Genomic DNA, 15,878 nt, shown 5'->3' with positions numbered 1-15,878 from the left:
AAGCGGCCAATCCGGAAACGCCACCCGCGAGGCCTCCATTTCCATAGCAACGGCGCCAAACAGGAAGTTCAGCTCGATCCCGCCCCTTTCCCTGTTGCCTGGTTTTGATTGGACAGTTAGGGCAGCGTTTTCCTATTCTCACGCAGCAGTTGGCTGTGGCGAATGTCAATCATCTCACTGTTCAGCTGGCTTTCAGTCGGTGCGACATTGCACTGCGACATGGAAACAGCAGTTGTTCGGTAAAATACATTTCTTATTTATTCAAAAGAAAACCTGAGTCAGCCAAACGTGTCGAAACGTGTAAATATCTACCGCAGAGCATGAGAATTTTCGGACCATCGTGTACCTGCCAGCCGATCGAAACCTTGAGTAAAAACCTTGTCCTGTTTGTTCTCTTTTAAGGTCAAACCAAATAGACAAACTGAAACTAAATTAGGACAAAGTAAAAGGGACAGCTTCCCAAAAGGAAGGGGAACAGCCCAAATAAAAACAAAAGTACAAAGGAAACTTAAGACACATCAAATTAAAATGTGGTTGTTCGGGTCAATAATGCACCCTTCAGCTCTGAAGAAGGGTCATTCAGTTTTGAAATGTTATCTCTACTCTCTCACAGATGCTGTCAGAGCTGCTGAGATGTTCCAGTATTTTCTGTTTTTGTAGCCGATAAAGCTATCCAACTTCGTCCCACCTTCCAGCTCTTCAGGTGCACGTCCAAGTTTTTATAAAATGCACTGCGGGTTTTTGCCACTACCTGCCTCTGCGCAGTGAATTTAAGAGGCAAAAAAAGTAATCAACTGAGATCAGGAAATGGTGCGAGATGATTGTTTATTGATTTTCAATTGAAAAACTTACAGAATCAAGGAATAGTTTCAGCACAAAAGAGGGCAGTTCATCTAATGGTAGCCTTGCAGACTCAGACAAGAGCAGCTCACTTACTCCCAGTCCCAGAGCCCAATAACTTTTGTCTATTCAGATAATTGTCCAGTTGTCTTTTAAAATTGGCCATGATTGAGTCTGCTTCCATCACACACTCAGGCAGTGCATTCCAGAACCTAGCTAATTGTTGCATATAAACCTTTTTCCTCATGTAAATATTGCTTCTTTTGCCAATCGCCTTAAATTGGTGTCCTCTGGTTTCGAACCATCTGCCAACAGAAACAGTTTTTCGCTGTCCACTCTGTCCCAAACCCTCTTGATTTTGAATACTGCAATCTAATCTTGGCTTAATCTTTTCTTCCGCTAGGACAAATACATTGAAGAAGTCCCGCTCAATCCCGCCCCTTTCCCTGTCGGCGGGTTTTGATTGGACAGTTAGGGCAGCGTGTCCCTATTCTCACGCAGCAGTTGGCTGTGGCGAATGTCAATCATCTCAATGTTCAGCTGGCTTTCAGTAGGTGCGACATTGAACTTCGACATGGAAACAGTAGTTGTTCGGTAAAATACATTTCTTATTTATTCAAAAGAAAACCTGAATCAGCCTAGCTTCTTCAATGTATTTGAAGTTCCTCATCCCTGGAACCATTCTCATGAATCTTCTCTGCATCCTTGAATTCCTTTACATTCTTTCTAAGGTGTCCAGGACAGTGCTTCCCACAACATTCCAGTTCTGGCTGAATCAATGTTTTATACAGATTTATAATAGCACTCTTGCCTTTGAATTCTTTGCCTGTTTATAAAGAGCATAAGACATAGGAGCAGAATTAGGCCATTCAGTCCATTGAATCTGTCACGCCATTCAATCATGGCTGATATTTTTCTCATCCCCATTCTCCTGCCTTTTCCCCATATCCCTGATCCCCTTATTAATCAAGAACCTATCTATCTCTGTCTTAAGGACACTCAATGACCCGGCCCCCACAGCCTTCTGTGGCAAACAGTTCCACAGGTTCACCACTGTTTGGCTGAAGAAATTCCTCCTCATCTCTGACTTAAAGGATCATCCCTTTAATCTGAGGTTTTAGTTTTTCCTCCTAGTGGAAACATCTTCTCCACATCTCTAATCAGGCCTCGCAATATCCTGTAAGTGTCAATAAGATCCCCCTTATCCTTTTAAACTCCAACGAGTACAGACATAGAGTCCTCAACCATTCCTCACACAACAAGCTCTTCATTCCAGGGATCATTCTTGTGAACCTCCTCTGGACCCTTTCCCAGGCCAGCACATTCTTCCTTAGATACAGGGCCCAAAACTGCTCACAATACTCCAAATGGGATCTGACAAGAGCCTTGAACAGCCTCAGAAGTAATCCCTGCTTTTGTATTCTAGATGAATGGGTGGCACAGTGGTTAGTACTGCTGCCTCACAGCTCCAGGGACCTGGGTTCAATTTCCAGCTTGGAAATCAAACTGTGTGGAATTTGCATGTTCTCCCCAGGTCTGTGTGGGTTTCCTCCCGGTGCTCCGGTTTCCTCCCACAGTATGAAAGATGTGCTGGTTAGGTGCATTGACCCAAACAGGCACTGGATTGTGGCAACTAGGGGAATTTCACAGTAACTTCATTGCAGTATTAATGTAAGCTTTACTTGTGACTAATAAATAAACTTTAACTTTAGCCCTCTCGACATGAATGCTAACATTGTGTTTGCCTTCCTACTTGCCAACTGAACTTGCATGTTAACCCTAAGAAAATCTTGAACAAGGACTCCCAATTCCCTTTGTGCTTCTGATTTCCTAAGCATTTCCCCATTTAGAGTACGCCAGGATGTGCTTGATTGGAAAATCTCTGCAGGTATGACAACATTTGTGGAGAGAGAATAGAGCCAACATTTCGAGTCTGGATGATCCTTTGTCAGAGCCATATTGTTTCTAAAAGCATTCCCAATATTGAGGTTAAACTGGCAAGCTTGTAGTTACTGGGTTTATCCTTTCTTAAGTAAAGGTGCCTTGCAACATTTGTAAAACTCCAACCCACTGGTAATACCCTTTTACCTAAGGAGGACTGAAGGATTATGGCAAGTGCCACTGCAATATCCCCATTATGCCTCTTAATATCCTTGGATGCACCTCATCCTGTCCACGTGACTTGTCAACATTAAGTACACTTAATGTCATGAAATTTAAGCAAATAGTAAGAAGTATATCATTTGAAATGATATCTGAATACATTGACAATGGCCATTTTACAAATATGTATATTCAGGATGAGAGACAGAATCATAACCATAAATATGTTTAATTATGTACTTGTGAGCCTGTCTGGGCGTAATTTATGGGATCAATTTTTAAAAATGGAGACATAATGAGGAAGAGAGAAGAAACAAACAGGTCTATTTGGGGTGGCATCAGTATGGCGTCAGAATCATAGAAATGTGTGGCACAGGAGGCCATTTGGCATAACAGGCAAGATTTTACGGCTGTGCTCATCCCAAAACCGTAAAATCCTACCCGCGGTCAACGGACCTTTCCATGGCCTGGTCCTCACATCTTCGGTTCCTGTGGCAGGCAGGGCAGTAAAATCCTGACCATCATGGCTGCCCTGGTTGAAAGGCAGTTATCCAGCCTAAACCCTTTTCCAGTTCTTTGTCTATAACCTAATTGGCTACCACACGTAAGGTGCATAGCCAATTTTCATAAAATGAAATGAAAACTTTTAGAATTAGCACTTGCTTAGGTAATGGGCTCCAGATTCCCTTCTTCTGGGTGGAATTATTTTCCCTCAATTCCTCTCTAATCTTCTGCATTTTTGCAACAACGGCAACCCTAATTACCTTTCTCCTTATCTCCCTCTCCCTTGGCTGGTGCTGGCTGATGGCCTTGTGGTTTGTGTTATTGTGTGACTATGGTCCTTTGATGAATCCTGTCCTCCATCGTCCAAGGTTGCAAACATATTGGGTTTATAAGACCCATTATAAATCCAGAAAGTGAGTTGTGTGAGGAAGGCAGGCAAAGATACAAGCACCTTTTTTTCATGACCTTCATTCATACAGCTGAACAATGAGAACGTATGACCCTCCCATTAGCCAAACCCAGAATTCCTCCCATCCCTCAGAAGCTTCCTGTTACAATATTTGGATCCCCTTGGAGTTTAAACATTCCAAGCATCCACGTCAAAGACATGCAGAATGAGATGCTGCATCTGCAGCCCATCCCCTTCCATCCTCCCTCTGTCCCCTTTGAGCTTCCTCCCTTCACCCTTGATCCACCCACCGCCACCCTACTCCTTCCAGGAACCTCCAACCATTGCTCTTGACTCAGAACCAATGACCCTTGAGCTTCTGTCTCTCATTCTTGACCCCTCTACCCCCACCCACCTGATCTACCTGTCATCATGCTGGAACCTCCCTCCATCATTCTTGACTTGACCTTGGTATCCCTTAACAATCCCTTAGGGACCTTTGATCTGCCCTGTACCTGGATCTGCCCTGCTTCAAGCTTGATATCCCTTCTCTGACCATTGTCTTGCCGCATATGGTACAACTGCTTTCCTTTGACACACAAGACCAGACCTCTGCAATGACCCACCTTATGAGCAGAGCCTAGTTCTCTTCAGACACCTTCTTTCTCCCCACCTCACTTCCACCCTTGCTTTATTGTACTGCTATTTTAAGATCCGACAACCATGACCCCCGCTGCTGCTACCTGACCATCCTGCTTCTCCTGCTTCCCCCCACTTACCATTGAGTTTGATAAAGACAAAACCTTGGCTCTTACCCAAATAATGAAAAACACTATCATGTCATTTCTAAGCTGTCAGCAGGCTGGAGACACAAGTTTCCTGTATGTGCTTACTTAATCTTAGCCTTGGTGAAATTGGTGAAGTTCCCATTAAATGAGTATTCGTGGTTTGCAAACACAAGGCAGTAGGTTGCTGACAGCCATCCCACCGTTATCACACTGCTGACTGAGTTTTTCAAATTCAACTCCCATCAAGAAGCTGAAATTTCAGCTCCTGCCTAATGAAGACTCTCCACCCACCTCATCTCCTGCACCTACAGGTCTTATTAAATTCACCCCATGTGTGAAGTGACGCATTAACTTTTTTTCCTTAGCTGACAAGAGATTAATCAAAAATTCAGAAGATGGCTACATCAAAGGAAGAATTAGAAATTTCAAGACTTATGAATTTTCTACAGGAGTGGGACAATGGAAACAAAGCTGTCCGACAGTGTGTATTGAATGACTTCATAAATACAAATAAAGGTAAAACTGGTCCAGAACTGGAATTACAGTTTGCTCAAGGGGCCAGTTTGTTTCTCACAAGACTAACAGCATGGCTCAGATTAACGTATCCTTTCCTTTATGATGGAATTTTAACAATTGCCTACTGTTAACTTGTTAGGGAGTATCTCATTTTAAACTTTTAAATAACTCAATGAACATTTGTGGGATATGAGGAGGGAGCAATAGGCACCAATGTGCTGTTCTACAACTTTTGTACATCGTAAGAATCATTAGTTTGATTTAACCATAGTTAACAGAGATCTGACATGAATTTATCAGACACAGCCTGCAAGGATACTGGAAGCAGATCACCTAGTAACTTTCAAAACAATACTGGATATATATATTTGAAAGGGAAAAAAAAAGCTACCGGGGAAGAACAGAGTTGTGGGAGCCAGTGCAGATATGATGGATGGAATGAGTTCTATCTATGGTGTATTAGTCTATGACAAAGAGAAATAGATGCTAAGCCAAATAGAAAGTAATAACCAAAATCTCAGTGAAAAAATGGGGTTTTAAGGATATTATTAAAGGCATGGGGGGAGGTGGAGAGGCAGGATTTAGGCAGGAATTCCTGTGTATAAAACATGGACAATTGGAGGAAGGACTGCCATTGGTGGGGTGAAGGGAGGGAGATACACAAGAAATCTGAATTGGAGGAATCAGACTTCTTGGAGGATAGTAGGGCTGAAGAAGGTTGGAGAGATAGTCTGGGATGAACTGCAATGGAATTTGAGCATGACGATGAACATTTTAAAGTTGAGGCTTTTGAGGACTAGGAGCCAATATATAGAAGTGAGCACAATGCACATGGTAACATAGCAATTTTGGAGGACATTAATTTTCATATAAATTGAGCAAGCCATGTTTTCATTAATTATGTGGAAGGCAAGTTCATGGAATTAATTCAAGATGGTGTTCTAGATCAGTCTGTCAGGGAATAAACTAAGGAACTAATTTAGCTCTAGTGTTATGCAAAGAGATGGGTTCATTAACAACCTTGTGATAAAAGAGCATTTGAGGAAGAGTGATCATAATATGCTGTAGTATATTGAGTTTGAGGTGAAATTAGAATTTATAAACTGAAAAAGAAACAACCTAAGTACAAATCTGGGAGTATTTCAGATCTGAAGTTTAGATCCATTCTCAGACCCTCCCATGCTGCAGCTGTATAGGGCACTGGTGAGGCCGCAGCTGGAGTACTGTGTGCAGTTTTGGTCGCCGCACTTACGCAAGGATATTTTGGCTTTGGAGGGAATGCAGAGGAGGTTTACTAGGCTGATACCAGAGTTGAGGGGGTTGAACTATGAGGAGAGGCTGAATAAACTAGGCTTGTACTCGTTAGAGTTTAGAAGAAAGAGGGGAGATCTCATTGAGACGTATAAGATGATGAATGGGGTGGATAGGATAGAGGTGGAGAGACTCTTCCCACTCAGAAAGGACAGTAGGACTAGGGGGCACAGCCTCAAGATAAAGGGGGGGCGGTTTAGAACGGAGTTGAGGAGGAACTTCTTCACTCAAAGGATGGTGAATCTCTGGAATTCTCTGCCCGTTGAAGTGGTGGAGGCTGCCTCGCTAAATATTTGTAAGACGCGGGTTGATGGGTTTTTGATAAGCGAGGGGATTAAGGGTTATGGGGAGAGGGCGGGAATGTGGAAGTGAGCCAAGACAGATCAGCCATGATCTTATTGAATGGCGGGGCAGGCTCGAAGGGCTAGATGGCCTACTCCTGCTCCTATTTCTTATGTTCTTATGTTCTATATGTATTCTGTCTGCAAAAATATCAACGATTCCGAGTCGTGCTGCACAAGCCCGTGAGTGAGGCTTAACACGCCCAAAACCCTGCAGCTCCGATTGGTGCCTCTAACTGCTCATGCGCAAAAAAAATTGATAAAATGCTGCTCCCCTGCCACATCCCTCCCGGTAAAAAGTCTGACAACAGCATAATACTTCTCCCTGACCCTTACAGACATTGCCCCATCCCCACAACATTATTAACCCCCTTACCCCCACCACCCATATGATCAAGGGCCCCTCCCCCCTTTGATCTCAGGCAGACTGGCAGTGGACACCCACTCGCCCCCCATTGATCTCAGGCAGAGTGGCAGCAGACCCTCCTCCGCCCCCCCACTGCTCTCAGGCAGAGTGGCAGTGGACCCTTCCTTCCTCTCCACTGATCTCAGGTGGTGTGGCAGTGGACCCCCCTTCCCCTCCATTGATCTCAGGCAGTGTGGCTGCGGACCCCCCCCTTCCCCTCCGCTGATATCAGGCAGAGTGGCAGCGGATCCCTCCCCACCCCATCCCCACCCCCACTGCGCACCACCCACCTCAAGCAGAGAGCCATTGGACACTCAACACCTACTTCCTCAGCAACTGGAGTGCCCAAATTGGACTTACATGGAGCATATCTGTTTCGCACTGTTATCGGACAACAAATTTTATGAAATTGGGCACACAAAATGGAAGCAGACTACAGTTACACTCAGAGTCTCTCCACTAAAAATCACAAAGTAACGGACACTGATCAGTAGGCAAGAGCGTGCTTTTAGAATGCAAATGAGGGCTAGCACATAAGCTGGACAGGATGGCACCTACAGGAACTAAAATCTCAAAATCAGCACTTCTAAAACAGTCAAACAACCCATGGAGACACCTAAAATTAGCATAGTTAAGGAAACATTCCTGGCCCCTCAAACCTCTTTTGAGATCAATGACACACCTATGGTTCAAACCCCAGAGATTCTAGACCATTAATAACCAATCAGACAAAAACGATTAACACACACTTAAAACAATTTCCCCAACACTTGAAAATATCGAGACAGGATGGCTGAAGTCAAATAAATAATGGATTAGCATTTGAATCGCATACTACATCGAAGTTCAGGTATAACTGTAGCCCGTTGCAGGGGAGTCTTTAGAGTGCTTTCAGGACAGTCCGATTGTATGTCCTGACTGCACCTCTGTCAACGCAAAAGAAAATAAAGCTGTGCCGCTATTGAGTCCGTAGTGGTCGTTTCGCCCACGCACGCTATCAGCACCAATTCTGGATGGGTGAACATGGTGATAAAGGGAGAAGTGTATTGTCTCCAGACAGTACAGCAAGTGAGGTTTAGCAAACCCAGGCAAGTAATGGGGGTTACAGATGGTGCGACATGAACCCAAGATCCCTGTTGAGACCATCCTAATGTGTGCAGAACTTGGCTATCAGCCTCTGCTCAGTGACTCTGTGCTGTCGTGTGTCGTGAAGGCCGCCTTGGAGAATGCTTACCCGAAGGTCAGAGGCCGAATGCCCATGACCGCTGAAGTGTTCGCCAACAAGAAGGTAACAATCTTGCCTGGTGATTGTTACTGTGTTTACCCCAGTCCAACGCCGTCCTCTCTACATAATTGATCCTTGGGACAGGGACTGGTACAAGCGCCCACCACCACTGCCTTTGACCAAATTCCAGCCACATGCCCATCTGCATGTGCTCTGCCACCTTCAGCCAATCAGCTTGCGCTGACTCATACACAAGGCAACAATATATTCCACAGCTTGAGAAGCAAGGGAGGTAGGAAATGGAGCAGTCTTAGGGATACAAGGGTCTTAGGAATAAATAATTGGTTTTGGAGGATGTGCAGCAAAATGGTGGGATATGCAGCAGGTTGGCATTTAGTATGGCAGATTTAGCTTTATTCAGAGGACAGCTTGTGTCATTTAGTAGCAGTTATGGAATTCAGGTATTCTGAGGAGATGGGAGTACTGCAAAATGAAACATAGTACTTGGTCGGCTTGGAATTGGATAAAGGCTTTGATTTACTGTATGATTGCTGTAGTCTGGTTGTGATATGACAAGCATCAAATTGAATTGTTGTTTTGGCTGTAGTGGTAGGAGATCCAGTGATCGGAAGTAATGGCCCTAAGATATGATAGCATCATTGAGTATTTTGGCAGCAGATGTCTTTCAGCATTGCTGGGAGTGGGCAGCAGTTTGTTAGTGCCTTTTAGGAATTGAATACAATGAAAGGGAGTGCCGGATTCAGGGAGCATTCAGCTGATGATTATTGGTGGTAGGGAGATTCTGTCAGTTTTTGGATTGAGATGCTTTTGACCAGTACCGGAGGCTTCCACCATGGGGAGTTAGAAGTAACAAAACGCAAAAAGGGATGCCAAGGGGACAAAGCAAGGAAACTAAAAACAAAAAGAGGGTCAAGATGGAAGGGAAAATTCACAGTCTAAAGTGTTGATCTCAATGTTGAGTCTAGAAGGCTGTAATGTGCCTAATTGGAAGATGAGGTCTTGTTCCTCCAGTTTGCGCAACAGCATTAAGGGGAACTGAAGCAATTTGCCCAGACCTTCAGTCTGTTATCACAAGAGCTGTGGCTGTCTCTCTTCACACTCTCACTTTCTCTAGAAGTCTGATAAAGCAAAAAAAACCTTTGTATTCCTCCTAAATTGTATCATTCAATGCTTCTACTCTTGGAAAAAGCCAATAGTTACAGGGAATTCCTAAAGTAGTGTTGTGGTAGGAGGTGGGTTAATTTAAACAGCCCTGATTTCTGATTAGACGGGGCGAGTCTGGGTGAGATGCTCTGTTGGAGAGTCAGTGCAGACTCGATGGGCTGAATGACCATCTTCTGCACTGCAGGGATTCTATGCTTCTGTGCCTCTTTTATACTCAGACAATAAATGAGGGATATCAGAAAGAAAAAGGTACAGGGCAAAGCCACAAGAAAATAGGATTTATGGTTTCACCTGAGTCCAGAGTCCACAATCAAAAGTCCATTGGTGTATTGCTTCAGATATAAATTTTATAAAGTAACCATGCTGATGTAGATGTAGGTGAAGCAGCATTTCATTTGCATCTTCTTTAATTTGATCTGCTGAATTCATTGCTCCCAGTGTGGCCTCCACATTGGGGAGACTAAAAAAATTTGGGTGACTGTTTTACTGATCACCTTCACTCTGTCCTCAAGCATGACCCCAACTTTCTGGTCATTTGCAATTTCAACTCAGCATCTTGTTCTCATGCACACATATCTGTTCTTGACCAGCTGCAATGCTCTATTGGTGCCCTGCGCAAACTGGAGGAACAAGGCCTCATCTTCCAATTAGGCACATTACAGCCTTCTGGACTCAACATTGTGTTCAACACCTTTAGACTGTGAACTTTCCCTTTCACCTTAATGCCCCTTTTTGCTTTTTGTTTCCTTAGTTTGTCCCAGTGCAAACACTCTCTTCCCCCCATCCCACAGGGCCATCTGTCACTTGTTTTTGAATTTTGCTTCAACTGAGCACTGACCTTAGTTCACCTATGAGCACATTCTGCTATCTTTCTTTTATGCCGCTATTAGCACTCTTTAGTTCTTAATCATTAACACTCCCTAGTCCTCAATCATTAACACTCCCTTTGTCTTCGTCCATGACATCTTTGTCAATCTCTTCTATTTATGATTTTCTCTTCTGCTTCTGCTCCACCTCCTCTACAGCTTTCATTCATTACATTTCAATCCCTTTTCAGTTCTGGAGTCGTTGTACGGTCTTGACATGTTAATTCTGGTTCTCTCTCTGCAGATGTTGCCAAACGTGCAATGTTTATCCAGCATTTTCTGTTTTTATTTGTGACATATGGGTGGGACAACAGTTATAATTTGGACATATTTAATTGAAAAAAGTAATATATTAAGTTATGTTATATACTTATTGGAAATTGGGAGCATTGTTCTATTATCCTTTATTACGAGGAGAAAAATCAATATTTTCTTAAGTACTTAACTTCTTTGAACAGCTACATGATTGGTACTTGTGTAAAGGAACAATTACAAGCCATTGGTGTATTTTTATCTGCAACAAGTGGGTAAGCATTGATTTAACCATTGCAATAATGTTCATACCATCAATAGTTGCTCATCTTTAATTTTGGTGGAAAGGTGAATTTTTCAGTTGCTACCTAGGGTACATTTCTGGGAATTAAGGCCCCTGATCCATGGCCAACACAAATGCTACTTGAAACTGGTTCTTGAAGGTGGGCAACATACTTATAGTGGTCTGTCATCACTTTCTATGGAACTACAGGAAGGTACTTGTCTTCCACTCCATATTTTGTTACGAAAATGCAATTGAGATTGAGAACTCATTAATACTTTAATTTCATAGCAGTAAGATATTTTTCTGTCACTATAATTATGTTAAATTGGTGAAACTATGTCATATAAGCTTTTTCAGATGAATGTTTTGAAATGAACTGTTCTTTTTGGTTAGTGTTACTAAAGTTTAAGTATATTTGCACTACAGTCTGAGGGACATTTTTTATTCATATGAAGGCGTGTTCTTTATATTTTCTACAGTATCTGTATATATGTTTGCAAAAATTGGCTAAAATTTTGTTTTTATACAATTGCAGGGTACCATGTTTAATTATATGAATTTTTAAATTTATTTCAGACATCGATATCTGATAGAAGTTTTAGAAGTTGGTGGTATTTTGACTTTACTGGAAATTCTGAAACTAAAACAGTTGCAAGAAGACAACAAAGAAGAAGCATTAAAATTGCTTCAAATTATTGCGAATGCTGGACGAAAATACAAGGAATTAATCTGTGAAAGCTATGGTAATCTAACACATTGGCATTGACCTTTGTGATGTCGGATGTATGATGCTGATTGGATCTGTTCCTACGTGAGCTAACCTCACCCGATATTATGAGGTCCGCTCATTAACATAGTTTTTTGAAGGTCCAAAGCTGAGGATTATAGCAATGTATTATACAGCATTCTTATAAAATTGTCTTCAAACTTATTGGATGTACTTTGTCCCACTCGTTCCATGTAAACTGATCTAACAGTGATTTCTTACTTATTTTGTCAAAATGACTTGAGTACTAATTCATAGCTTTGTTTTCTTATCCTGGTCAAGCATTATGTCATCTATGAAAGCTGGTCATTGCCATCAGTAGAACCTCTAGGAGGCTTATAACAGTAATGTTCCAGAACGTTAAGGATTTGTTGTTGGATGCTTACCTTAATTTATCACATCTATAGCAAGCTTACATTATTATTTATTTAAGTGAGGTGCTGGGGATTGGACAGGAATTTTGTTTTCCGATAACCAGTGAAAGACCAACAGTATTTTCTGTGTTCGTCAGAGTGCTAGGATTGGGATGACAAAAAGTGAGGCATGAAGATGGACCAGGTGGAAGTCTTTTTTGAAACTGATTAAGACCTTACTCAGAAAGTCCATTACTAATGGGTGCTGTGTTGCTGAGGAACTGCTTTGGTGCTCCTGTTACATTTTATTTGATTCTTTCATGGGTGTGGGAATTGCTGGCTCGGCCATTATTTAATGTCAATTCCTAATTTCCCTTGAGAAGTTGGTGGTGAGCCACCTCCTTGAATCACTGAAGTTCATTTGGTGTAGGTACACCCACAGTGCTGCTTGGAAGGGAGTTCCTGGATTTTGACCCAGAGACAGTGAGGGAATGGCAATACATTTCCAAATCATGATGGTTTGTGGCTTGGAGGGCACATCTAGTGGTGATTTTCGCATGCACCTGTTATCCTTGTCCTTCAATGTGGTTTAAGGTCACGGGTTTGGAAGGAGCATTGATGAGTTGCTGCAGTGCCTCTTGTAGATGGTATACATTGTTGGCAATGTGTGATGGTTGTGGAGGGAGTGAATGTTGAAAGTGGCACATAGAGTGCTAATCAAGGGAGATGCTTTATCTTGGATAGTTTCAAGCTTTTTGTGTTGGTGTTGGAAGTGCACTCATCCAGACAAGTGGAGAGCATTCCTTCACATTCTTGATTTGAGCCTTGTAGATAGTAGACAGATTTTGGGGAGTTAGGAGATAAGTTACTCATTGCAGAATTCCTAGCGTCTTGTAGCCACAGTATTTATGTGGCTGGTCCAGTTAAGTTCCTTACCAATGGTACCCTCATGCTGTTGATAGAGGATGAATTCAGCAATGGTAATGCCAGTGAATGTCAAGGGGAGATACATTCTCTCTTATTGAAGATGGTCATTGCTTAGCACTTGTGTGATGTGAATGTTAGTTGTCACTTATGAGCCCAAGCCCGAATGTTGTCCAGTTTTTGCATCTGTGGAGACAGAACAGAGCTAACATTTCAGGTCTGGATGATTGCTCTGATGAAGGGTCATCCAGACTTGAAACATAAGCTCTTTTCTCACTCTACACATGCTGTCAGAGTTGATTAGGGTAATGTGGTTGATATGGTGTGCTTGAACTTCCTAAAGCTAAAGTGCTACTTAACAGAAATATCAGCAAAAGTTTGAGACCAGTGAGTAAAAGGGACAGCAGTAACATGGATTCTAAGTTGGCTATGTGACAGGAAGCGATTTGTTGTGAATAATTGCTTTTTGGACTAGAGGAAGGTGTACAATAGGGTTCTTCAGAAATCAGTACTAAGACCACTGCTTTTCTTAATCTATATCAATGACCTACACTTGGGTTTGCAGGGCAACTTTCAGAATTATTGGATGACACACAAGTTGGAAATATTGTCAACTGTGAAAAGGATGGTAATAGATTTCAAGAGGACATAGTCTGATGGAATGGACAGAAAGGTGGCAGCTGAATTTCAATGCAGAGAAATGTGAAGTGATACATTTTAGTAGGAAGAAAGAGATGAGGTTATACAATTCTAAATGGGGTGGAAGAGCAAAGGGACTTGGGAATATGTGTGCACTAAGTCTTGTAGATGGCAGGCCAAATTGAGAAGGTGGTTAATAAAGCATAAGATTGTGGTCTTTATAAGTAGAGGCAGAGAGTACATTGGAAGGAGGTTATGACACTAGTTTGGTCTTGATTAACGTATTGTGCCCAGTTCTGGGAACCACATTTAAGGAAGGCTAGATAAGCATTTGAAAAGGTGCAGAAAAGATTTAGAAGCATGATTCCTGGGATGAAGAGCAGTAGTTAACATAACATAAGAACATAAGAAATAGGAGCAGGAGTAGGCCATCTAGCCCTTCGAGCCTGCCCCGCCATTCAATAAGATCATGGCTGATCTGTCGTGGCTCAGTTCCACTTTCCCGCCCTCTCCCCATAACCCTTAATCCCCTCTCTTATCAAGAACCCATCAACCCGCTTCTTAAAAATATTTAGCGAGGCAGCCTCCACCACTTCAACGGGCAGAGAATTCCAGAGATTCACCACCCTTTGAGTGAAGAAGTTCCTCCTCAACTCCGTTCTAAACCGCCTCCCCTTTATCTTGAGGCTGTGCCCCCTAGTCCTACTGTCTTTTTTGAGCGGGAAGAGTCTCTCCACCTCTATCCTATCCATCCCATTCATCATCTTATACGTCTCAATGAGATCTCCCCTCATTCTTCTAAACTCCAACGAGTACAAGCCTAGTTTATTCAGCCTCTCCTCATAGCTCAATCCCCTCAACTCCGGTATCAGCCTAGTAAACCTCCTCTGCACTCCCTCCAAGGCCAAAATATCCTTGCGCAGATGCGGCGCCCAAAACTGCACACAGTACTCCAGCTGCGGCCTCACCAATGCCCTATACAGCTGCAGCAAGACCTCCCTACTTTTATATTCAATCCCCCTCGCTATGAAGGCCAGCATCCCATTCGCCTTCCTGACCACCTGCTGCACCTGCAAGCTGGGTTTTTGCGACTCATGCACAAGGACCCCGAGGTCCCTCTGCACCGTCGCCTGCTGCAGTTTTTCGCCACGTAAGTAATAGTCCTTCCTACCATTCTTCCTACCAAAGTGGACCACTTCACACTTGCCAACATTAAATTCCATTTGCCATTTCCTGGCCCATTCGCCCAGCCTATCTAGATCCTTCTGCAGACTCTCCACACCCTCCGCACAATTTGTCTTTCCCCCAATCTTGGTGTCATCAGCAAATTTCGACACCCTGCACTCGGTTCCCTCCTCCAGATCATCTATATAAATGGTAAATAGCTGAGGCCCCAGCACCGACCCCTGGGGCACCCCACTAGTCACCAACCGCCAATCCGAATAGCACCCATTGACCCCCACTCTCTGCCTCCTATTTGACAACCAATCCTCTATCCACGCTAACACCCTACCCCCAACTCCATGTCCCCTGACCTTCTGCAATAACCTCTTGTGAGGTACCTTGTCAAACGCCTTCTGAAAATCCAGAAAGACCACATCCACCGGCTCTCCTCTATCCACTGCCCTAGACACATCCTCATAGAACTCCAGTAAATTTGTCAGACACGACTTCCCTTTAATGAAACCGTGTTGCGTCTGCCCTATCAAGCAATTCCCTTCAAGATGCCTCGCAATTTCCTCCTTAATGACGGATTGGATAGATTAAGATAAAATGGGGCTGTTCTCTTTAGAGAAGGGAAAGTTAAGAGGAGATTTGATAAATGTTTTCAATGTCATGAGGGATCTGGTTACAGTGGTTAGGGAGAAACTGTTCCCAATGGCAGAAAGGGCAGGTATCAAAAGAAATTGATTTAAAGGAATAGCAAAAGAACCAAAGGCAACTTTTTCACAGGAAAGGATTAGGATGTAGAATCCTTTACCTGAGAGCACAGTGCTGGCAAATTCAAACATGAGTTTCAAAAGAGTATATGATAATTAAAGAGCCAAAATTTTCTAGGCTATGGGGAAAAGACAGGAGGATAAGATAAGCTGAAATGATGTTGCAAGAAACCAGCGCTGACATGATGAGTCAAATGGTTTTCTTCTTACTGTAAACATACAGATGTACAATAATTCTATGAGAA

General features: G+C 42.9%; 1 protein-coding gene across 1 annotated transcript in view; it reads left to right on the top strand.

The window, feature by feature from the left end:
• The first annotated feature begins 199 nt into the window (after positions 1 to 199).
• Positions 200 to 15,878, top strand: part of armh1 (armadillo like helical domain containing 1) — a 44,701-nt gene continuing 29,022 nt past the window's right edge. Inside the window, exons 1-4 of the mRNA XM_080196556.1 lie at positions 200 to 239; positions 4,989 to 5,224; positions 10,932 to 11,000; positions 11,588 to 11,754. Coding sequence (XP_080052682.1) covers positions 5,019 to 5,224; positions 10,932 to 11,000; positions 11,588 to 11,754 — 442 coding nt within the window. The 5' untranslated portion in view covers positions 200 to 239; positions 4,989 to 5,018. The remainder of the gene's footprint in view (positions 240 to 4,988; positions 5,225 to 10,931; positions 11,001 to 11,587; positions 11,755 to 15,878) is intronic.

The sequence above is a fragment of the Carcharhinus amblyrhynchos genome, chromosome 9 (assembly GCF_965287045.1).
Source record: "Carcharhinus amblyrhynchos chromosome 9, sCarAmb.v2.hapA, whole genome shotgun sequence".
Lineage (NCBI taxonomy): Eukaryota > Metazoa > Chordata > Chondrichthyes > Carcharhiniformes > Carcharhinidae > Carcharhinus > Carcharhinus amblyrhynchos.
Note: the sequence above shows the minus strand (reverse complement) of the source record. Positions and strands in the feature narration are given on the sequence as shown.